Source organism: Lycium barbarum, chromosome 9, assembly GCF_019175385.1.
Source record: "Lycium barbarum isolate Lr01 chromosome 9, ASM1917538v2, whole genome shotgun sequence".
Lineage (NCBI taxonomy): Eukaryota > Viridiplantae > Streptophyta > Magnoliopsida > Solanales > Solanaceae > Lycium > Lycium barbarum.
Window position 1 is genome coordinate 114700535 of NC_083345.1, and position 23856 is coordinate 114724390.

The window sequence follows — 23856 nt, forward strand, 5'->3', positions numbered from 1 at the left end:
TTTTCCTTCCATGGCCGAATATGGCCTTATTTTTCTCCTTCTCTTCTTTGTTTTCTCTTTCTCCTAATTTCTTGAATGTTCCTAAGGCAAATGTGATGAATTCATCCATGTGCCATATATTAAAAGATCATGTGGGACATGGACCACACCCATGTGCATGGCACATGCCCCCTTGTTTTTTTTTTTTTTTGTTCATGAACACATAATTTTCTAATTCCAAATTTGCCCTTAGCCTTCCCCAATATTTCCTTGAACCACCTTGTGAATTTTCCTTTTTACCCCTAGCCTTTCCTCATATTTCCACATCAAAATCTTCATAAACAACTTATGTACCAAACAAGATCAAAATGTAGCCTTGTCCTCAACTTGTCGCAATTTTCTCAAAATATCCGATCGTGCAAAATACGGGATATAACACAATACTTCTTCGGCCTACCTCTACCTCTTCTGAAACCATCGCTGGCCAACCTCTCGCACCTCCGAACTGGGGCATTTGCATCTCTCTGCATCACATGCCAAAACCATCTCAGCCTCGCTTCCCGCATCTTGTCTTCCACTGAGGCTATTCCAACCTTGTCTCGGATGACTTCATTCCTAATCCTATCGCTCCTAGTGTGCCCACACATCCATCGCAGCATTCTCATTTCCGCCACTTTCATCTTCTGAACATGAGATTTCTTGACTGGCCAACACTCCGCCCCATACAACATAGTTGGTCTAACCACCACTTTGTAGAACTTGCCTTTAAGTTTTGGTGGCATCTTCTTGTCACACAACACTCCGGAGGCAAGCCTCCATTTCATCCACCCTGCACCAATACGGTGTGTGACGTCATCATCAATCTCCCCATTTCTTTGTATAATAGACCCAAGATACTTGAAACTATCTTTCTTCTGTATGACCTGGGTGCCAAGCCTTACTTCCACGTCAGCCTCATGCACTATATCACTGAACTTACACTCCAAGTACTCTGTCTTGGTCCTACTCAACTTGAATCCTTTAGACTCCAGAGTTTGTCTCCAAACCTCCAGCTTAGCATTAACCCCGCTGCGAGACTCGTCAATCAGGACTATGTCATCCGCAAATAACATACACCATGGCACCTCACCTTGAATTTGCCGTGTCAATCCATCGATCACCAAGGAGAATAAAAATGGGCTAAGAGCTGATCCCTGGTGCAACCCCATCACCACTAGGAAGTGCTCTGAGTCTCCTCCTATAGTCCTTACCCTGGTCTTGGCCCTATCATACATGTCCTTGATCGCCCTAATGTACGCCACAGGTACACCTCTAGCCTCCAAGCATCTCCATAGAACCTCTCTCGACACTTTGTCGTATGCCTTTTCTAGGTCGATGAATATCATGTGCAAGTCCCTCTTCCTCTCCTTATATTGCTCCACCAGTCTCCGTACAAGATGAATAGCTTCTGTAGTTGAGCGCCCCGGCATGAATCCGAACTGGTTCTCTGAGATAGACACGCCTCTCCTCACCCTCATCTCCACCACCCTTTCCCACCCTTTCATAGTGTGGCTTAGCAGTTTGATCCCTCTGTAGTTATTGCAACTTTGAATGTCGCCCTTGTTTTTGTACAATGGAATCATTGTACTGCATCGCCATTCTTCGGGCATCTTAGTCGTCTTAAAGATGACATTAAAGAGTCGAGTCAACCACTCTAAACCTGCCCTGCCTGCAGTTTTCCAAAATTCCCCAGGGATCTCATCGGGCCCGGTCGCTCTTCCCCTACTCATCCTACAAACAGCACCCTTAACTTCCTCAACCTTTATACTTCTACAATATCCAAAATCACGACACCTCTCAGAGTACTCCAAATCTCCCAACACAATATCTCTGTCCCCTCCGTCGTTCAAGAGTTTGTGGAAGTATGACTTCCATCTCCGTCTAATGAGAGCGTCCTCCACTAGTACCCTGCCATCCTCGTCCTTGATGCACTTCACCTGATCCAAGTCACGCGCCCTCCTCTCCCTCGCCTTAGCTAGTCTGTACAACTTCTTATCCCCGCCTTTGTCCTCTAGTTCTGCATACAGGCGTTCAAAAGCTGCTGTCTTTGCCGCCGTAACCGCTAACTTTGCCTCCTTTCTCGCCATCTTGTACAATTCCCTATTCGTTCGCCTCTCCTCATCATCCTTGCTGTCTACCAACTTCGCATACGCCACATTTTTTGCTTCCACCTTCTCTTGAACTCCTCCATTCTATCACCAGTCCCCTCGGTGCCGACCACGGCTACCCTTCGAGACCCCCAGCACCTCTCTAGCTACTTCCCTAATGCAACTAGCCGTTCTATCCCACATGTTGGTCGCCTCCCCACTACTCTCCCAGGCTCCCATAGCCCTCAACTTCTCCCCCATCTCCAGGGCACCCGTCATGGTCAAACTCCCCCATTTGATCCTAGGCCTGTCGTCCACGACCCTCTTTCTCTTCCTCATCTTGATTTCCAAATCCATCACCAAGAGCTTATGTTGGGTCGTTAGATTCTCACTTGGAATCACCTTGCAGTCTTTACAAAGACCTTTATCGTCCTTCCTAAGGAGTAAAAAGTCTATCTGCGTCTTAGCCACCGAACTACGAAAGGTTACCAAGTGCTCCTCCTTCTTCGGGAAACTCGTATTGGCTACCACCAGCCCAAAGGCTTTTGCAAAATCCAACAGTGCAACTCCTCCTCCATTCCTGTCCCCGAAACCACAACCTCCATGCACATCGTCATATCCTCCTGAAATTGACCCAATGTGCCCATTGAAATCTCCTCCGATGAATAGCTTATCAGTGGACGGTATACCTCCCATCATCTCGTCCAAATCCTCCAAAAAACGTCTTTTCTCCTCCTCGCCCAAGCCCGCTTGCGGCGCGTAAGCACTAATAATGTGCAAAATAAACCCTCCAACGACCAGCTTAATCGTCATCAACCTATCACTGACCCTCTTAACCCCTACCACCTGTTCTCGTAAGTCATTATCTACTAAAATGCCTACCCCATTCCTATCCCTCGACCTACCTGAGAACTATAACTTATACTCATCCACATCTTTAGCCCTGGATCCTACCCATTTAGGGTCCTGGACACAAGCTATATTAATCCTCCTCTTCTTAAGAATCTTAACTAGTTCGATGGACTTCCCCGTTAGAGTCCCAATATTCCAAGACCCTACTCGCAGACTAGAGACTCCCTTAACCCACCTACCCACTCTAACCCTCACCCCCGTCCGAGAGCATGAACCTAGTCCACCATCGTCTACCAAAGCCAGTAAAACAAATATAAACTACTCGACCAGGCAGGAATCAATACTAAAACACAAGTTAGCAATAATCTAGATGAAAGTGTAACTACTACGACAAGAACGAAACAAGTAATGCAAGAATGCAAATTAGCTGCAAGGATAAAAGACAGAGAATTAAAAAAAACAAAAAAAAAACGGAGGTACCAACTCCAGTTAGACAGAACCTGCTCACGTCGGAATCACTGTTCACGCCGGAAACACTGTTCACGCCGGAATCACTGTTCACGGCGGGAAGCTCGAATCTGTCGGACCAGAGAGAAGGAGAGAAGGAAGGAGAGGAGAGAAGAGAAAAGAAGAGAAGGAAGATAGGAGAAGAATAGGAGTAGGGGTGGAGGGGGGTATAGGGCTGTCACAAACCCTAGGAGGGAGAAAACTTACCTGGGGAGGCCACCGGGAGGTTGCTGGCCGGAGTTGGGGGGTGGGGTGGGGGTAGGCGAGGGAGTTGGGGGATGGGAAGAAGACCGTTAGGTTTGGTTGGTTTTTCTAGAGAGAGAGAGAGAGAGAGCAAGAGAGAGAGTCGCATTAATTTCCCCTGTTTATATGCCTAGCCCGAAATCATAATATCAACAACAACAATACCAACATCATCAACACCATTATCCATACCAATATATTTCCTAAAACATCCCACACGATTTTTTCTAAATTTCTCAACTATCCAACTTATTATACGACTATGTAATAATTTTATCCCCGTAAATAAACTGAAATTAATATTAATAAGGAGAGATTCATACCTTATTCTTTCTAGAGCAGCAATATGTTCAATATTTACTTTGAATCCAAGCCAATTCCGCCGCAAGACAATACTATAATCACAAGCGCACGTTACTTGGACCTCGATTAATACTCCGTCACTTGAAATTACTCAAAATTCTCACTTTTGTGATGTATATTTGATCTTATGCTTGCTGATTTTTCAGGAGTATTTGAGAGGTTTTTATGACCAAAAAGAGGGATTTTAACCCTTTTATAAGTGGGTAAAGTCGGCAGTACTGTATCAGCACTGTAGCAGCACTGTAGCAGTGTTGTTTCTGCTCTGTCAGCCTAACTTGTAACATTCATAATTCTCTACTCTGATGTCCTATCGATGAGCGGTTTGTTGCGTTAGAAACTAGACTCGGCGAACTTCATTTTAAGATTTTGAAACACCTTAAAACTCCTAATATACTAGGAGATATACCCCTCCAAAGTTGACTAAAAATATGCCCAACATTTCTCAAATTTTCGTCAAACTTATTTTCTTCAATTTCTTGATCTCGAAATCTTCTGAAACTCCCCATACGTGATATTTATCATTTATTATACGTGATAATGGTCATGTTCTTGTGTTTCAAAATAGTCTTTCCCGATTACGACTTACGAGATCGTAATTCATCCTTTACTCCATTGTTACATACTTCCCATGGCTTGTACCTTCCAAAACATCATGGGATGTCTCCGATACTCCATTACTACGGTGATGTATGTGTCATGCTCATGCTCTAAAAGTGCGGGGTGTAACATTGTTACATATAGCTATGATCATTATAACTTTTTCAACACATTATTAACATTACTCATTAATTGTCATTATTTTAGATTATTATAGTGTTGTTTCACAAATTTCATGGTGATAACATATTATTTAGTTACAAATATAAGTTTTAAAATCTAAAATTAGCTCACTTCTAATTAAAAAATAATCTTTTTTGGTTATAAAAGCAAGTGTTAGGTTATAGATTCTAATAACACGTAGTTGACCTATTCGTAGAGTATGCAAGTGCGGTGACACAGCTCTTTTGAGGACCCCATTATGCTATAATAGTTCAGTGGTCTATGCATAGACGTTGTCTCGTCTATAGTTTAGTTATAAATCTAAAGTGTTAATCTTTTACCTCAAGCTCAAATATAAAATTTTATGCAAAACCACCTTTAATTTTCTCCAAATTCCCTTAAATTTGAGATTTAGACTCCTCAAAAGATCCCCAACAAAATCCAATAACACCCACTTGAAATAAATCTCTCCGTCATAAAATTAATTTTTCAAGTTTGAAGCTCAAGCTTCAACAATGGCTATCCTCAAGCTCGAATAATCTAAAACCACCTTAAATCTTCTTGAAAATATCTAAATTTTGAGATTTAAACTCATCAAAAGATCCCAAATAAAATCCAACAACACCCACATGAAATGAAGCACTCTTTCGAAACTCATTTTTTCAAGTTTGAAGCTCAGCTGTCAATGGAGTATATTTCAGATGTAGGAGAAAAAAATGTGAGAATTAATAGAGAGAGGGAATATAATTTTTTTTATTTTTTTTATAAGGTAAAAGATATAGATTTTTTTTTGGTTTATTTTATTATTTCTTACTTTGGATCAAAAGGGTATTTTTTAAATCTTGGGGTTTGGTTTGAAAGCTTGAAAATAGTTTTTATTTTATTATTTTTATTTTTTAAATCCTTGGACAAAAATGTATTTTTTTAAAACTTGGGGACTTATTTTGACGCCCCAATAACTTGTCTCCACTTAATTAGCCTTAATCCTAAATGGGATCCTATCACCTAATAATTAAAACTTAAGGTCCAAATTCGAAATAAAAACTTGCTTGGGGCCCTGTCACCAAACTTACCCATGTTACTTCACCAAATGGTGTCTAATAAATACTGTTTGACTCGAATTCAGGTGTTTAATTGGAATTATGCCTTAAAGTGAAAGTGTCTGACAAGTTTAGAGAGGTGTTTATAAGTTTAGCCTTTTTTATCTTTTGTATGATTTTTTACGAATGCATTTAAATACTTCAATTTCAAATTCCTAATGACACGCAAACAAAACTTTCGAAACAAATGAAACTTCTACCTTCAGTAGCAGCAATTTTGGCCAATCTATCCATCCTTTGCACTTCCCGAAAGCAATGAAAGATCTCAATCTGCACCTACTGTGAGAGTGAATAAAATCAATGGATGCCTTGAATATTTCATCTTATTCTTTTTTTTATGACGGCGATAGATTTCACTATCTTAGACAGATGAAGAAAAAAAAACAAAAGTTACCGAATATTTGGGATCGTGACAATGCTAGTCTAGGGAACATGTCACTTTATACTAGATACATTAAAATTCATCTATATATGTCCTATCTAGCATCAAGAACATGTCATTAACCATCCATCTACTTCCCCACTAGTTATAGGCGGTTAAATTTATCTGTACAAAAAGAAAAAATCATCGAATTACTTCTACTATTCAAGAATGACTTTAGAAAAGGTGATATGGTGCAAATAATGCACATAGTTTAATTTATACAACTAGACCCAAGCCATACTGAGTAATTGGGGCCTTGACAAAAGCTGGCTAGGCAGTCATTACATAAATATTTGTAGAAGAAAACATCATACATAGTTTTTGAGATTGTACACCATATATTGGATCAACCAAACTTTAAAAAAACAGCCAAGTTGCTTCAACTTTCCCCTCTCTTTGCAACCATTCCAGAATATTTGCCTGCAAAGATGCATTATTTTATATAAAAGTAGTTACAAAATCTTGTAGGGAGCCCCATTGTGTTGTTCAAAATGACAACCTCAATTAGTGATGTTATATAATTTCCAGACCTACAACAAAACATGGCAAAACCATTGAAATGAAGTATTTGCAAGAATAATTGCATAATTATGTGAAATGTTACATACCATTATGTATAGTTACCTTATAACTAATATAATTGTCTAAATACATTACTAAAAAATTGCTAATTTGGCTCGTCGGGAAGGTTTCCGTTCCAAATGCCATATTTCTAACGGTGTCCCGAAGGAAGCATCCGTAAAAAATTATGTTATTTTAGTAGTAATGCTTTTGTATACCATCAAAGCATAGAACTAAACTCGGCAAACATTAGAAGTGAAAGAAAACTTACAATGGAAGTGTGCTATAGGTATTTCCCCATTCTTGATGAGTTCAAACTTGTAAGAATCTCCTACTTGGAGTCCATTTGCTACTCTGAATTTTGTCCATCCACTTATAATTCCAAAATGATGTGAAAGTCTCCCAAGCCACACTGACCAGCATCTCTGTGCTTCATCTTTCAGAATCATCTCACACTTTCTATCTATCAATCCATTTGACTTTGCAAAATCCAGTGGAAGATACAGCCATAAAATTTATTCCATTTTTAGATAATGTTTCAGTTGTAACCAAGGAAACGTAGCAAAGAAGAGGACTACAACAAAAAGAGTTCAAGTTTTGTATACTGATAGTAAAATGTTGGGTTGAACCAGCCCGTAGATACTCATTACATAGTGTGATATTGTCCGCTTAGGCCAAGCCTGCACGGTTTTCCCCAAAAAGCCTCACACCATTAAGAGATCCCTAAGCCTTATATGTTGGATCCCAATCTTCAGGTACCAATATGAGACTTTGTTCGCACACCTGACATAAAACTTACATGGATCCGAGGCTTATGACAAGTCACTAGAAGCAAGATATATGTCTTTCACACACATTTATCAGTTAACCACGGTTAAGTGATATGCATTATCAAATTAATTTATATTATTATTAAGGTTAAATTGCATGGCTTGGTCAGGTGCGAGTGTACGCTGATAGTGTGTAACTTTTTACACCACCAGGTTAAGTTGCCTATAATAATAGGCAACTGTTGCAATCAAGAAAATTGAGTAAATGATCTGCTATAACAGGTTAAATTACACTGATAGTGTAATTTTATTTTATTTTGTACTGAGTGTACATAATTAACTTAACCCCAATAAAAACAGTTTAAATAACTTACCAGAACTGGCTTGCTGAAGCAATAAGGTTTAATTGTGGAAACAAAATAAGGATGATCATCATCACCAGGAGTTGAAGTAGATACTTGTGCATTGAGAGGATTCATGTCTGAGGGCTTTTTCATAATGTCTGTTTATTATAAAAATAAAAACATAGCAAAAGAAAGAGAAAATTTAATAAGAAAGTGTAACAATTGGGATAAAAGGAAGAGAACATGTGGATATGTTAAAAATTAGCAGGGGTCACTTTCTAATGAGGACCTTTCTTGAATTTTTTTTTATAATTCCAAGAAGAGAAAACTTGCCTTGAAACTTCTGCAATGGAGTTTCTGCATCAGCTACTTGATATTTCCATATTGGTGTGTCTCCATTACTAACAACCTCAAACTTAATACGATCTCCCTCTTTTAAGCTATTATCAGCACTGAATTTACGCCATGATCCGTTTCTAATATAGATTTCAGTTCTCCAATAACGGAGCTTTAAACTCCATGACCTTTGTCTTTCATCTCTTATAATCAAATCACACTTCTTGTCGATGAGACCGTTTGCGAATACAAATTGTTTAGGGAGATGCTGAAATGGTGCATAGCCATTTGGACATATCAATATTAAACAGTTCATATTCTTCATATTTCCACTAAAAATAACTCCAATTAGCAATATATTTGCCTAAATTATGTAAAATGCTTTTAAAACAATATATTTTGCTTACTTATCAAACACCAATAAATAATTTAAAAAAGCTCACTTATTTTCCAGGAAAACATTCTCCAAAAAAAATATTTTCATAAATACCAAAAACAGCCTAAGAAACATGGCACACATGCTTCCTTCATTTCAATCAGTCTAGAGACTTACCAGATCTCTTGAAAGCCAATATGGTGTAATACTGCATTCAAAATGAGATTGAACAAAAGGCGTGTTAGTAGCAGCTTCTGCATGGGAAGAAGCCTTATTTGACAACTCGATGCTGGGGCTCGGTTTTTCTGCTACATTGTCAAGAAATTAAATACAGTTAGAAGAAAAAAAAATCATAAAAAAGAGGCTGGTTAATTATAATATGATAAACTTGCCTTGAGACATCCTCACTGCTGTTTCTCCATCAGTAACGACGCGAAATTTCCATATTGGTGTCTTTCCATTAGTAACAATCTCAAACATTATACAGTCTCCCTCCTTTAAACAATTTTCAGCAATGAATTTGCGCCATCCATCTCCAATAATATAGGCTCGAGTATTGTTGGAACTTAGCTTTAAATTCCAGGACCTTTGTCTTTCATCTGTTAGAATCAACATGCACTTTTTGTTGGTGAGACCATTTGCAATTGCAAATTGTTGAGGCAGAAACTGACATGGAGTATAAGTGTATAACATTAAACAGTTCATGATATTCTTTAAATTTTCACCGAATTTGTAACACCAATTAACAAGACGAAAAATAATAAAAATTGTGCACCTGCTTCCTTTTAGCCCAGTGGTTGACACACTTCTGTATAATAACCAGTATGCAAGCCTAATTTAATTTGCAAAGAGAATATCTGTATAATTAAATTAATAAAGTTTTCCCAACCGGTCACTAATGATGTTTCACCTACACTGATTGTGGATAAGACACTCAGAGAAGAAAAGATAACATGAAGATGGTCAGCTGCAAGGTGGCTGACAAAAAACAAATCGTTTTTACGATGAAAATGGAATCTATCATGAAGAATCCGGGATGAAGACATAGGACTCGCAGTGTGAAAGAGGTATGAGAGTGTCATCTACAAGGTTAACAAGATCTTTGATAGGTATAGGAGGCAATCGAAAAAGCTAAACATCTTTTTATTTCACTCGAGAAGGAAAGCACTTTTGGGGACTAACGCGTAATAATACTCGCGCAAAATAATGCATATGGTATTTGCTTTAGAATAAGATTCTAGAAGAGTTTGAGGGACATATGATTTTGGAGACTTACCATGAATCTTCTTGAAAGGCAATATGGTCTAATGGTGCATTCAAAATGAGATTGAACAAAAGGCTTGTCATGAGTAGCAACTTCTACACGGGAAGAAGTCTTATTTGACAACTCGATGTTGGGGCTCGGTTTTTCTGTTACATTGCCAATAAATTAAATATAACAAATGATACTTAAAAAAGATGAACATAATTTAAATATCCACCCCACCTTTTGACTAATTTAACATTAGTTTCTCATATAAATAAGCATCATTTAGGTAATGTATTGTCTCCATTCACAGCTTGCATAATTAATAAATATAATCATTTCCATAAATAACAGAAAAAATTAAGTTGAGGACTGGAACTGGCCTTTAAAGTTTTTCATCTATAAACTTGAGTGAATTCACATACAGCATATTGCACTTCAATTAGACCTTTATCTAAAGCCAGTTATTACAAGAAGCAGCTAAAAAGTATATAATAACACTTCAATTACACCATTTCTAGAGGAATCAGAATGTGTAAGTTTGTTTTCTTAATTTGTAACTATGCGTTGTATGATCTAAAATGTTTGTGTGAAAAATACTTAATTTCATGAAAAATTATACTGTGCAAATAGGATAGAATTGAATATGTTTTTTATTATATATATCTGTTGAATCTCATTGACACAAGGAAAGATTCTAACATAGCGATGATAAATGAAATCATCAACCTCAAAGACGATAAACTTACCTTGAAACTTCCTCACTGGTGGTTCTCCATCAGTAATAACTTGAAATTTCCATATTGGTGTCTCTCCATTAGGAACAATCTCAAAGATTATACGGTCTCCCTCCTTTAAACAATTTTCAGCAATGAATTTACACCATCCATCTCCAATATAGGCTCGAGTATTGTTGGAACTTAGCTTTAAATTCCACGACCTTTGTCTTTCATCTCTTACAATCAACCCACACTTCTTGTTGGTGAGACCATTCATCTTTATAAATTGTTGAGGCAAACACTGACATGATGTATAAATGCATAACCATTGGAACACATCATTAAACAGTTCAAAATATTGTTCAAATTTTCACCAAATTTATAACACCAACTAACAAGAAGAAAAATTATAAAAATTGTTCACATGCTTCCTTTGAGCCGAGTGGCAGACACTTCCGTATAATAACCGTATGCAAGCCTAATTTTAATTTGTAAAGAAGAATATCTGTATAATAAAGCTTTACCAACCGGCTAACAATCTTTTCCATGCACTGATTGTGGATAAGACATCTAAAAGAAGAAAAGATGACACGAAGATGGTTAGCTGCAAGGTGACGGACAGAAAACAAGTTGTTTTTATGAAGAAAATGGAATCTATCCTGAAGAATCGGGGATGAAGACATGGGACCCACAGTGTGAAAGAGGCCAGAGAGTATAAACATCTTTTTTCTTTCGCGCAAGAAGGAAAACACTTTTGGGGGATAACATCGTAATAATACTCACACAAACTAATGCATACGGTATTGCTTTAGCCTAAGTTTCTTGAAGAGTTTGTGCGAAATGATTTTTGAGACTTACCATAAAACCTCGTAAAAGGGAATATTGTCGAATAATGCATTCACAGTGAGATTGACCAAAAGACTTGTCATGAGTAACAGCTTCCTTGTCCTCGTCCTTTTCCTCTTGAAGATGCTCTGCATATTCTCTTTCACAATGACTCGAATGGAAGATAGAAACCTTAAATTCCATGTCTCCTTCATGTTTGAACACTAAAATATCTCCCAATTGCAAATCATGCTGTTCTACAAACTCTTTCCAATTACCATCTTCCAATCGCTGGCCATTCACTTTCACCAACCACTTTTTACCAGCCCTTCTCAGTATTGCATGTTTATACTGATCGTGTCCCTTCAGATACTTGAAGAATCCTATAGGAATTTTCTGCAGTACAACAATATGTGACAATTTAAGTACCCATTTGGCCATAAAAAGTAATCATTTTTTTCAAAATAATCTCACTCTATTTGAAAATTAGTGTATGACCATGAAACTTCCAAATCCAACTTTAAGTTATTTCAAATTTGAAAAACAGCTTAACATGTTTTCCAACTCAGTTTTCACTTTTGAAGTTGTACATAAGTACATTTAAACATGAACATTGTTCCAAATATAATTTTCAAAAAGCATAACCAAACATAACTCAGACTCCATAAACTCTAATAAGTGAAAAATATTTGGAATCTATGGTCAAACTTCTACTAATTAAGATAGTCTTGTCCCATATAGAGCCCGTTTGGATTGGCTTATAAGTTGCTTATAAGTTGTTTATAAGCTGTTCAGCTTTTTTGAGTGTTTGGCTGGCCAGCTTAAAATTATTTTGTGCTTAAAATAAGCTCAAAAAAATAATTGGGCCCATTTGACTTAACTTATCTAAAGCAGCTTATAAGCCAAAAAAAAAAGTTAGACTACCCAACTTTTTTTTTTTTTAGCTTATAAGCTGTTGCAGCTTCTGGCATAAGCCCATCCAAACAGGCTCATATAATACTATTTCCTACCCAATATATCAATATAATATTCATTTAGATTATGCTATAATCTTCAGCTTCTTTTACTATGATAAACTCCCCTGCATCCCCCCTTCTTCACCTCTATATCACAGATATAGCAATATATAACGATACATATACACACACACATATATAAAAAGAGATTAATTAGTAACTAAAGTACATATTACTCACAAGGCCATTCTTGAAACCTGGTAGAATGGGTTTGAAAAAGTGAGGTTTCTTTGGTGGGACTTTCATGGCTGCCAAGAATATGTACTTTTATTATAATGGAGAAAGATGTTTTCCGTTAAATAAAAATAAAAGGATTCAGGGGAAACTAAAGAGTTGCAACGAAACCTAGTTAGAAAGTCACTAATGGAATTAAATATGCAGGTGGCTTTACTCTTTCCGTCCCATATTATTTGATCACTTTTTCTTTTACACGTCTCTTAAAAAATCATAAATAAAAAACATATTTTATTACTTTATCTCTATCTCTCTCTAATAAATATATTCTAATCAATAGTGACTATTTTCAAGAACATTTAATACTAAAGGTAAAATGAGAAAAATTTAATTAATTTTATCTTGATTTTAAAAATAAACAAATAATTTGAGACATATATTTTTAATAATGTGGCTAAGTAATATAGAACGGAAGGAGTACGATTAACTAAAGCATTAATAGTGCACTTTAATCACTATGCTAATAGGAGTATTTTTACCGAGTGGAATACTTGCGTTTAGAAATAAGTGTACACTTCAATTACAAAAAAGTCGACATATAATTTAGGAAAAACAAAAAAGAAGGGAGGGAATATTTTTTTCCACGAATGCCGTTAGAAATTCTGTGATAAATCTTACAATAAAAAATCGGCGAGAAATTTTATATTTTTCTAGTAGCAAAATTTATTTTGGAAGCAATTTTGAGAGCTTTAGGGATGGGACTTTAGTCAAAGGCACTCAGAAGTACTCCTTCCGTCCATATTAATTGTCGATATTACTAAAAATATTCATCTCAAAATATTTGTCAATAAAATCAAAATGAAATAAATTAATTAATTTTGTTTCATTTTGCCCTTAGTATTAAGTGTTCTTTAAAAATAATTAGAATGCATTCTTATTAAAAAGAGATAAGGATGAATTAGTAAGATATACTCTTTATTTATGATTTTTTAAAGAGCGTGTAAAAGGAAAATGGGATTACTAATATGGAGGAGGGAATATTAACTAAAGGGTGTTTTGGAGTTGATTTTATCCATTTAATGCTACTTCTGACGTCAAAATAGCTGTGATCTATCTAGATTCTTAATTATTTCACCCCCAAGAAATAAGGAGAGAGGTTTCTAAAGTTTTCTTCACAAGGTAAATTTCTTGATTCTTGTTCAAGTATATAATGGTGCAAAGAGTAACATTTGCATGACACAAGAATCAGGCTTTGCAACATTCGTACCCAACAAGTCACTATCCGCTAGATGAATTATTAATATGCATGTGGCATTGCTCTAGTCGTCTTTAAGACTTGAGAATGAGAGGAACTTCAAATGAGGAGATCATTGAACCATGTTGATTACGGGCATAGGCTCGTAATGCTCTCATATTAAAAGTGACCTAAAAAAAAATCCTCTTACCTCTTCGATGAAAAATTCTCTTAGTCTTGATCTAAGTGGTGGTCACAGGCAGAGCCAGGATTTGGCATCTATAGGTTCGGGATTTCAGTATTTTAAAGTTACTGGATTCTAAATTAATAATTTGCATATGTTCAATGAACTTTTTAATAAAGATATAAGGTTTGGACCAAAACTACTGAATTTGATGGAACTCGCACTCGATAAGCTCAGTGGCGGATCTAGGATATTCTCTGAGGGGGGCTCGAAAAATAAAAATGTAGTGCCCAAGGCTTGAACTTGGAACCTCAACGTGAATTTTGACACCTTAAACCACTGAACTAACCCCTACTCTTGTGTTCAAGGTGTTCAAAATCTATATATATACATAAAACATATAAAAATACCTTATATATAGAGTGTAATTTTTTTCCCAGGGTGCTCGGAACACCCTCAATGCGCTGTAGATCCGCCCCTGGATGAGCTAGCTCCCCCTGATGGTGGCAGTGGTTAGGTCAAAAGGGAGGTAGTGGTGGTGATGGAAAAGAAGTCAGGGAAGGGGTAAAATGTGGCTGGGATGAGGTGGTATGTCACATGGCATCCAAAATGTCAGACTACGTGGCATGCCATTGCCATAGTGGACGGTTCTAACGGCGAAGGGATATTTTTGCACCAATTTTACGTTAGCGGTTGTGGTGAATGAATAGTATAACAAAGGATATATGTGATCCTTTTGGTATAATTGAAGAGTATTTTTGGCCCTTTTCCGTAAAATAAATGATGCATCTATAATTTTGAATTAGCCTCTTATTGATAGCCCTAGTTGATGACCGTTAGGAAAAATACTACAATATTGATATGTCGTGGCAAGCAACTATCTTGAAAGTGATTTCGCCCTGATTTCGGTGCAAATTGTTAAGGTCGGTTACTTCTCAAGGTTCTACAACTCTTCCAAACAATGCAATCGGGGCTGAAAGTTTCGAATTGCAAAAAATTTCCAGAAATTCACGAAGAGAAAAAGTCAATGAGGGAAATAATTAATGAAGGAAAAGTTAATGAAGGGGGGTGTATTGTTTCTTTGTGTTATCTCTCATAAAAGAAGACATCCAAATATATAACCGTAGGAAATTGATGTTATGGTGAGGATATAGACAGCCCATCAATTATGTGGCTGAATAATTATGATTAAGGCCATACGTTGCAATTCTGCACTTTCATATTCAGAGAATGAATGTGGTAATTTTTACTTTGCATTCTCAGATTAATTTCAGAGAATGAATGTGGTGATTATTACGTTGCCTTCTCATCGCACAATTAATACCGGAGAATGAATGTGAGTCTTATTTTGCATTCTTCATTTAATTAAAAAAAGTATCTATAATGACAAACTACATCATCATGCCACCTATGTACAACTTGACACACATTTTTGCTACGTGAGATGCTTACATAAGAAGTCTTAACACTTACGGGAAGGTTCTAGAAAAATATGAATATTTTTCCGGAATGACCATAGAGTCTTATGAATTTGTTAGGAAAGTCCTTGTAGAAAAATCTAGAGAAGGCTCTTCCTTGTAAATATAAAAAATATGTATAATAATTATTATCTACATACTACTCTAAATGATTATTATGAATGGAGGAACTTTCATTTGTAAATCATCAACCAAATCTATAATATAACAAAAATTCTTCCAACACATATTTCTTGTCATTTTTATCTAACTTTAGTAATTTTGAGTATAGTAAGAATGACTTGACATAGCAAAAAAACGTGAGCAAATCGTATAAAAACATGAGCTAAGTATCTTTAATTTAATATTAAGGACCTGACACTAGGCTTAGTGTCTCCTTAATTTCAAGATATTTGGCCCTTCAATGGTTTGAGTGGTTGAAAGTTGGATTAGACATTAGTGGTGTGTAATGATTGATTTAGTAAAGAGGGGAAGACTTTCTTTTTCCAACGTAACTTTTCAGAGAAGTTGAAAAGTTCACGTCTTTATAATTTGATATAACTAGTGTATTTGATCGCGCTTCACACAATTATGAAAATTTTTCTTAAAAATATACAAATTATGGACTTAATGAAAAAATGATGATAAGTAAAATAGGTAGGTATAGGCATTAATTCGACGCTTACTTTAAAATAATTATTTCTTCCAAAGAAATAAATTTTACAATATAAATGCAAAAAAGAAGAATCAAGATGTAGTAAGCATAGAAATTGTAAATATATTTTTTTATTTATTCATAAATCTACTGAAAAGAAGAAAAATAGAAACAAAAAGGTAATAACAACAAAACACATGTTTGTGAGCTTTCAGCCTCTCTCACTGAGAGCATCGACTTAATACAAAATAGAAATTAAAAAAAAAAACTAAAACCCAAAATCACGAAGTTAAGAAATTTAAGAAAAATATATAAAAATTACATGCCAATTAATAGAACAAAAAGCAAAAAATAAAGTCGCACAAATAAATAGTTCTACACTCTCCAACGACTAAAAAATGATTTTGAAATTTGTCAAATTTCTTGAGAATTCTCATGGTATTTAAATACACAAAGACATTGAATAGAACATCATAACGCATGGACATGAGACGGAAAAACTAAAAGGAAATAAAACATATTACGTGTTTGCTAGCCGTGAACCTTTCTCTAAAATATGGACCTGAAAAAAAATTATTAAAAAAATCAAAACCACAAAAATTGGCTCTCTTAGCACAAGGCAAACAATAAAATCACTTTCCATATAACAACAATAAATTTAACTATAAAATCTCTTAAACAGAATTCAACAACAACATACCCAGTGAAATCCCACAGTGTGGGGTCTGGGGAGGATAAAATGTACGCAGACCTTACCCCCATCTCGGAAGATAGAGAGGTTGTTTCCGGAAGACCCTCGGCTCAAGAGAAGACATGATGAGAAAAGGTCAGATAAGCAAAAACAGTTCAAAGCAATACGAAAATGAAACTAACAAAGCGAAAAAGCCATGATAAAGCAGTATGAGAAAAAAGAAACAGTAGCTACCGCAGATAAATAGGATAATTGTGGTACAACGACCAACATATAGTTGCACGAATCAAAGGACAAGAAAAATAAAGATCAAAACTGCGACTACTAGTACGACGGGATACGTGGGACTACCTACTAGCCTTCTACCCTAATCTGAGTCCTCCATAGCCTCCTATCTAAGGTCATGTCCTCGGTAAGCTCGAACTGCACCGTGTCCTATCGAAGCACTTCTCCCCAATACTTCTTCGGCCTACCTCTACTTCTTCTGAAACCGTCCATAGCCAACCTTTCACACCTCCGCACTGGGGCATCTGTGTCTCTCCTCTTCACATGCCCAAACCATCTCAGTCGCGCTTCCCGCATCTTGTCCTCCACTGATGCCACTCCCACCATATCTCGGATATCTTCATTCCTAACCTATCTTGCCTGGTGTGCCCACACATCCATCGCAACATTTTCATTTTCGCAACTTTTATCTTCTGGACGTGCGCCGCCCCGTACAATAAAATCGGTCTCACTACCACTTTGTAGAACTTGCCTTTAAGCTTTGGTGGCACCTTCTTATCACACTGCTCCACTAGTCGCCTCACAAGATGAATGGCTTCTGTAGTCGAGCGCCCCGGCATGAATCCGAACTGGTTCTCTGAATTGGACACGCGTCTCCTCACCCTCATCTCTACCACCCTTTCCCACACTTTCATAGTGTGACTTAGCAGCTTGATACCTCTATAGTTATTGCAACTTTGAAAAGTTACCAGGCTTTTGTAACACCTCGTAGCTTCGGGCGAAGGTTTGACTCATAAGATGATAATATAATGGAACCAATATGAGGGTTATAGGAAGTGTTTTGAAAACTAATCAAGTCATAAGAAATGTCTTTGGGCAAAGCAAAGTTGGAAGCCACTCTACGGGACATGTTTGCAAGTGAGTTTGTAGAAGGTCTTACTTCCAACGACCATAACCCCTTTATTAATTAGGAATTTGGGAAAACTTCCTAAATGAAATTGTAACCCTTTGAAATACCTTTCCAGCGGTATATTGTGGGGGTCAAGGGGACATCTGTACAAAAAGTTATGGCCATTTTACCGAAGGATTACAGAGCAGTCCGTTCACTGGTCATGTTATACGAACTTGTTATACGGCCCATATAATTTTATACGGACCGTATAACTCGTCCGTACTTCATGAAACTTCAAATCGATGTTCTGTTTTCAGCCATGATAAAATATGGTCATATTATACGGACCGTATAACTTTATGTGGACCGTATAATATGTCCATATAACTTCCGCCTCACTTTTGTATAAATTCAAGCCTTCAGTTCTTTTATTTCATGATTCACAGTTCCAAGCCCTAGCAACAATCGAAAACATCAAGGTAAGTCAATCCAAACCCTTCCAACTCAATTCTAACATATATTTTAATAATCTAAGCAAGAAATCATTGTTCCTAAACTAGGGTTTTCAAGAAAACCCATCTCAAGGTTCAAGAATTCAAGATTTTGGAAATTTTCTTCAAAGTTAAAAATCTTTAATTCAAGTTTGGAGCATTACCAGGTATGTAGAGTTACTATCTATGTGTGGGAACATCATTGTTCTTCCCCACGCCTCATAATCCATAAATTATGATTCTCTACTAAAACTAGGGTTTCTACGCCATGTTCATGACAACCCTAGGTCCATGTCCATGAATAGATTATGTATGAATTTCTATTATTCTATCATTGTGTTCTTAATAACTCCATATGATTATTGAGAATCAGTCCGTAATCCATGAAAACCCATATCTTGTATTCCATGGGTTCTTGCATGCATATTTTTAACTAAGAATGATTATTTCATGAATATCCTACATGTCTACAAGTTTTCATGCAACTATATTATATAATTACTTTCATGCCATGATACAAGATACATACATGCTAAATACAAGCTATTTCATGAAACCATGTTTACAAGTTATTTCGTGAAATCATGATTACAAGTCAAGTACAAGTTAATTCACGAAAATCATGGGCTTCTTAGCCAATTATATCATGTTCATATTTTTGGGAGTTACACGAGTTACCGAGAAGGCTCAGATAGCCTGAAACTAAATAGCCACCGTAGGACAAGGATCGCTCCGCCCAGTTAGGTCGATTCCTTAATTTTACACTGAATGGATCCATCAGGCACCGTTACCACCTTATACCCTGGCAAGGTATGGGGGCTCTGCTGGTCCGGCGAGGTACCAGACTCCACGTATCCATGTGGTGATATCATGTTGTCGGTTTATGAAATGCTCTCCCTACTTATCATGTTTTACTTATGTTATATATATACCCATGCTCATGCTCATGTTCATGTCCAGGTTTTCAGTTTCAGTTCTTATCATGTTATTCCATGTCCCAATTATACCATCTTTCAGTTGCTTTACATATATACCAGTACATTCGATGTGCTGACTTCCCCTTTATTGCCCGAGGGCCTGCATTTCACGATGCAGGTACGGATTTACAGGACGACGCCTCTGCTCATTAGGAGATGCACGTACCAGCTTATTGGTGAGCCTCATCTCATTCGGGGTTTAGACATTGTCTTTCCTTATTTAGTTTTGCATCTAAAGGTATGTTGGGGGCCTTGTCCCAGCAAGTATGTTACGTGTTTCAAACTCACGTTAGAGGTTTCATAGACAGGACAAGTGTCATGTTAGACTTCCAGAGTTTGTTAGCCGGTTCGGCTCATTTATGATATTATCCGCATTCATGACTTAACCAAGTACTTATGTTTAATATTATGACTTACTATGTTTTATAAAAGCTCATCATGCACTTCACGCTGTATTTCCGCTCATGTATGCCTCATGATGATTCAGCAAGTCATGTGGTTCGCTCGGTCACATGCAGTCAGGCACCGAGTGTCGTGTTACGCCCAGACCATGATTCGGGGCATGACAGCTTTATCCTTGATGGCCAAGAAAATAGAAAAACACATACTCTCTCTTTCATATTGTGGATGACTAAAGGATTGGAAAAAATGGAAATAAAAAACTCAAAAGAAATATAAGGGAAAAGAATGTTTCTACTGTCACGACTCAACTAGGGGCCGCGACGGGTACCCGATACTTGTACTGAGCACCCCTTATCTCATATCATACTTTTACTACTAGGTGGGCCGTATAGACTATACCGTATTTTTTTTTCTCTTTTTTTTTGTTGCTTAACGCTAACATTAATGGCATAATTGTAAACATGGACTTATAAACTTTGCTAGCACGTTATACAACGACGAGGACAACAAAAGTACAAAACATCTGACTGTACATATCTGTCTACGAGCCTCTAAACATAGTACACATATACATAGGAAGGGCCGAGTACTGCCGTGCCCGAATATATACACAAAATACTACCAAGGGACTGAGGCTCCGGGATAACTGGAGCGCTGCCACTTACTGCTGATAGAACTCCTAGGAATCAGGTCCGTCTACCTGCTGACCTGCGCGGCATGAAACACAGCGTTTACAAGAAGGGACGTCAGTACAAATAGTGTACCGAGTATGTAAGGCATAAAAGATAATACAAGCAGGAACATAGAGTACGATTAACAATATCATGAGGTCGTAGGACATATAATGAGGCTAGAAAGTGACCTGTACGTAGGAACGCCCCTTTTAGGCCGGATACCGTGCATGCTTGTCTTTCCCTTTTTAAAACGTTCCTTTTTCATAGGCATAGAAAATAGGGTTTATATCATGTCATGTTTTATCATATTATATCCTATCATCTCATAGCGTGTCGTATCATATCATGTCGTAGCATATCATATCATAGTATATTATGTCATAGCATAGCGTGTCATAGCGTATCATGTCATAGCATAGCGTGTCATAGCGTATCATGTCATAGCATATCATGTCATAGCGTATCATATCATAGCATAGCATGTCATAGCGTATCATATCATAGCATATCAGGTCATGTCATAGCATATCATATCATAGCATATCAGGTCATGTCATAGCATATCATATCATAGCATATCAGGTCATGTCATAGCATAGCACCGAACAATGTCGGCTCGCCCACATAGCGCCGAAATACCGGCTCGCCCATATATCCCGCGTCCGGGCATCCCGCGTCCAGGATGATAAGCCAGCTGACCAGGTGGCAATGAAACATGTTTCCCTTCCCATTCCCCCATGTATCCCTTCCCCCTATCCCATGTTCATATACATATCTTATATACATATACATATTTATATACATATACATGTTTTATATACATATACATGTTTCCATTAGAATGGTACAGTACTTATCGTTTGATAATCGGAACGAGGATCAAAAGTTTCCTTTGGATTCTACTCCAAAATAAGTCAAACGGAGCAATAGGGAAAATCCGGGAACAATGGGCCCACCTCGGGTCAAATGAGGCGGCGTACCAAATTTACGTACATTATATTTCATGACGTCACTTGTGAGGGTTTTAAGGTAGTCGGGTCATATTTATGCCAGTTCTAGATGTTTAGGAAGTTTTTCCAATATTTTACACAATTTCTAATTCAATTCTACTGAATGAAAAAGGGGAAACTTTAGGTGCGGATTCCGGAGAATGGAGTTGTCCCCGAGGTTCATATCCAACCTAGTATATCTAGGACATGCCAAAAGAAGAAATGGGATAACTTTACATACCTGATGAATGTTATTCGTAATCTCGTTCGCTTTGTCACCCCTTTAGCCTATTTAATATAAAAGTAATGCTATCGTTAGTAACTGTACTTTCTAGTTCGTAAATTCGTAGCCCATCGCTTATAGAACTCATTTTTTCTTAACTTATACTTTCTCGTTAAAGGGTTTTCTCTTATTAAGGACTTAACGAAAATCGGGCAGCATTTCCCCTGTATATTCGCCTAACCCGAATTTTCAATTATTCTTCTGTTAACACAGAAATACCAACAACCGAGATATACATATAAAATTCTTACAATCCAGCCCATAACAATTCCAACAACCCAACAACTTCTCTAAATTCATTTCAGCCCATAATATCCTATAACACCGATTTCATGCGTTTTCTTAATTTCAATTTCGTCCAATCCAATTCTAATAATTCCATTACAATACAATTAACAAATTACGTCATAAAACGAGAAAATATTACCTTAATTGATGAATCTATCAACCACCCTTTTCACTTGAACTTGCCAAGAACAATCTTGCTTCTGTTAGATATTTGAACAAGAACTATATTTGCTTTCATAAAATAAGTATGAAACGTTGCTGCATAAGTTCTTGAGATTTTTTTTTTTTCTGGTTACGTTTGGAAATTGCTCCCAGCATAAGAAAATAGCTACTGTCAAGTGCCAACGTTTAATTCTCTCAATGACTTGTCGTCAAAATCAATGAAAATGGGTGTTGGAAATATTTAGTCTAATTGATATATAAGAAGACATGTGTCCCTTATATTACTCATCCCTTAAGAATTAAATTAGTTTTTTTTTTGTATGTATATCTTTGTCTGTACTTATTGATTGAGGAAAAGAACCTCATATCACTTTTGTGATTAATCACACATGTCACCTTTTTTTTTATCCACTTATACGTAATCTAAGGGTGCCACCAAATATTAATCATGCATGCCTATGCATATATTAATGTACCAGCTGCCCCACTAGTCAAGAGCACGCGTGGATTGGTGTCCCACTCACCACCATGTCATTAACTTAATTTATTTCTTTATCTCACTACAATCCAACATTTAATCAAATACACATAATTAATTTTTGCACTCAATTTAGTTAAATAATAAATTATTTTTGGATATCCTTTATATACTCATTATCGTAATCATGTGGTATATCACTAATTCATAGCCTCACTTGTCACACATAAAATATTATTTCCAATCACCGTCACCACAATTCTACGTCTTAAATCATTTCGGGACTAAATCCCTTGTATACACCTAGTTCTTGATTTTCATGCTTAAGTATGACCAAATCCTACGGCCTCGATAAAATCGCTCATGTTGGACGGTTTAATTTCTTCATCCAAAAATACGGGATGTTATGGGATCAGATGGAAACTTATCAGAAAAAATATTATTACTGGCCAAATTTCTTAATTATAAAGAATGAATAGGTAGTAATGATGTCTAATACATGTCCAAAATCCATGTGGTAACGTGGATGATATGCCACCCCTCCAATTATTTTAATATAAAAAGTAAAATCATAAGACATAATCTCATATACTAATATTTTAATATTTCTTTGAAATACATAAGCTTCCAAAACTTTTGTTATTAAAATACCATATCAAGACCATATATAATAGTTTCAAAATTCATCAAACTTATTTCGTTACTAATGTCATTGAACTTGTACGCTTTACAACTTGTGAAAACGCGGGATGTAACATCTACTATGAAAGTCCCGAAAAAGGATAACTAAGAGGAAATTAGAAAAAACTGAAAAGAATGTTACCAAAGGCATCAGACAATTCTCTGCTCGCTTGAGAGTTTTTCTGTTTTCAATGCTCATTTTCTACAAATTAAATAGCTACAAAGAAGAGGAAAGGAGGTAACTTTTCTTATAATTAAGGTGATTTAATGTGAGTAATGTATATTCTTAATTTAGAGTGGAAGTTATGAAGGTGAAGAGGTGTGAGTTATGAAAATGACTTTCTAAAATTAATGAAATAATTGAAAAAATGAG

At 36.6% G+C, this 23856-nt stretch overlaps 2 protein-coding genes and 1 long non-coding RNA gene across 3 annotated transcripts; all 3 read right to left on the minus strand.

Moving 5' to 3' along the window:
- Nucleotides 1–482: 482 nt before the first annotated feature.
- LOC132612201 (uncharacterized) lies at nucleotides 483–6163 on the minus strand (the record flags this gene model as incomplete). Its single annotated transcript, XM_060326520.1, has 2 exons — nucleotides 6130–6163; nucleotides 483–1138 (listed from the first exon to the last, which is right to left on the minus strand). Coding segments are annotated over exons 1-2 (690 nt in total), but the record flags the coding sequence as incomplete, so codon positions are not given.
- Nucleotides 6164–6633: 470 nt separating this feature from the next.
- Nucleotides 6634–12865, minus strand: LOC132612202 (B3 domain-containing protein REM10-like). The gene is made up of 10 exons (XM_060326521.1): nucleotides 12727–12865; nucleotides 11564–11926; nucleotides 10736–11006; nucleotides 10017–10150; nucleotides 9133–9406; nucleotides 8918–9045; nucleotides 8362–8632; nucleotides 8031–8186; nucleotides 7186–7425; nucleotides 6634–6773 (listed from the first exon to the last, which is right to left on the minus strand). Exons 1-10 carry the CDS (start codon nucleotides 12790–12792, stop codon nucleotides 6733–6735), a joined length of 1944 nt encoding a protein of 647 aa, XP_060182504.1. The 5' UTR covers nucleotides 12793–12865; the 3' UTR covers nucleotides 6634–6732.
- A 7390-nt stretch (nucleotides 12866–20255) lies between these two features.
- Nucleotides 20256–22623, minus strand: LOC132611512 (uncharacterized). Its single transcript, XR_009571702.1, has 3 exons — nucleotides 22302–22623; nucleotides 21833–21879; nucleotides 20256–20636 (listed from the first exon to the last, which is right to left on the minus strand). It is a non-coding gene; the product is annotated as an uncharacterized LOC132611512 (long non-coding RNA).
- Nucleotides 22624–23856: the final 1233 nt, after the last annotated feature.

Excerpts from the sequence above, each read along its gene's own strand:
- LOC132612202 (XM_060326521.1), bottom strand. The coding sequence starts at position 12,792 with ATGAAAGTCCCACCAAAGAAACCTCACTTTTTCAAACCCATTCTACCA. Across the intron at positions 8,187-8,361 it reads TCCATTGCAGAAGTTTCAAG|ACATTATGAAAAAGCCCTCA; the intron begins GCAAGTTTTCTC and ends TATAATAAACAG. Across the intron at positions 7,426-8,030 it reads TTTAAACTGTTTTTATTGGG|TATGGCTGTATCTTCCACTG; the intron begins GTTAAGTTAATT and ends TGGAATAAATTT.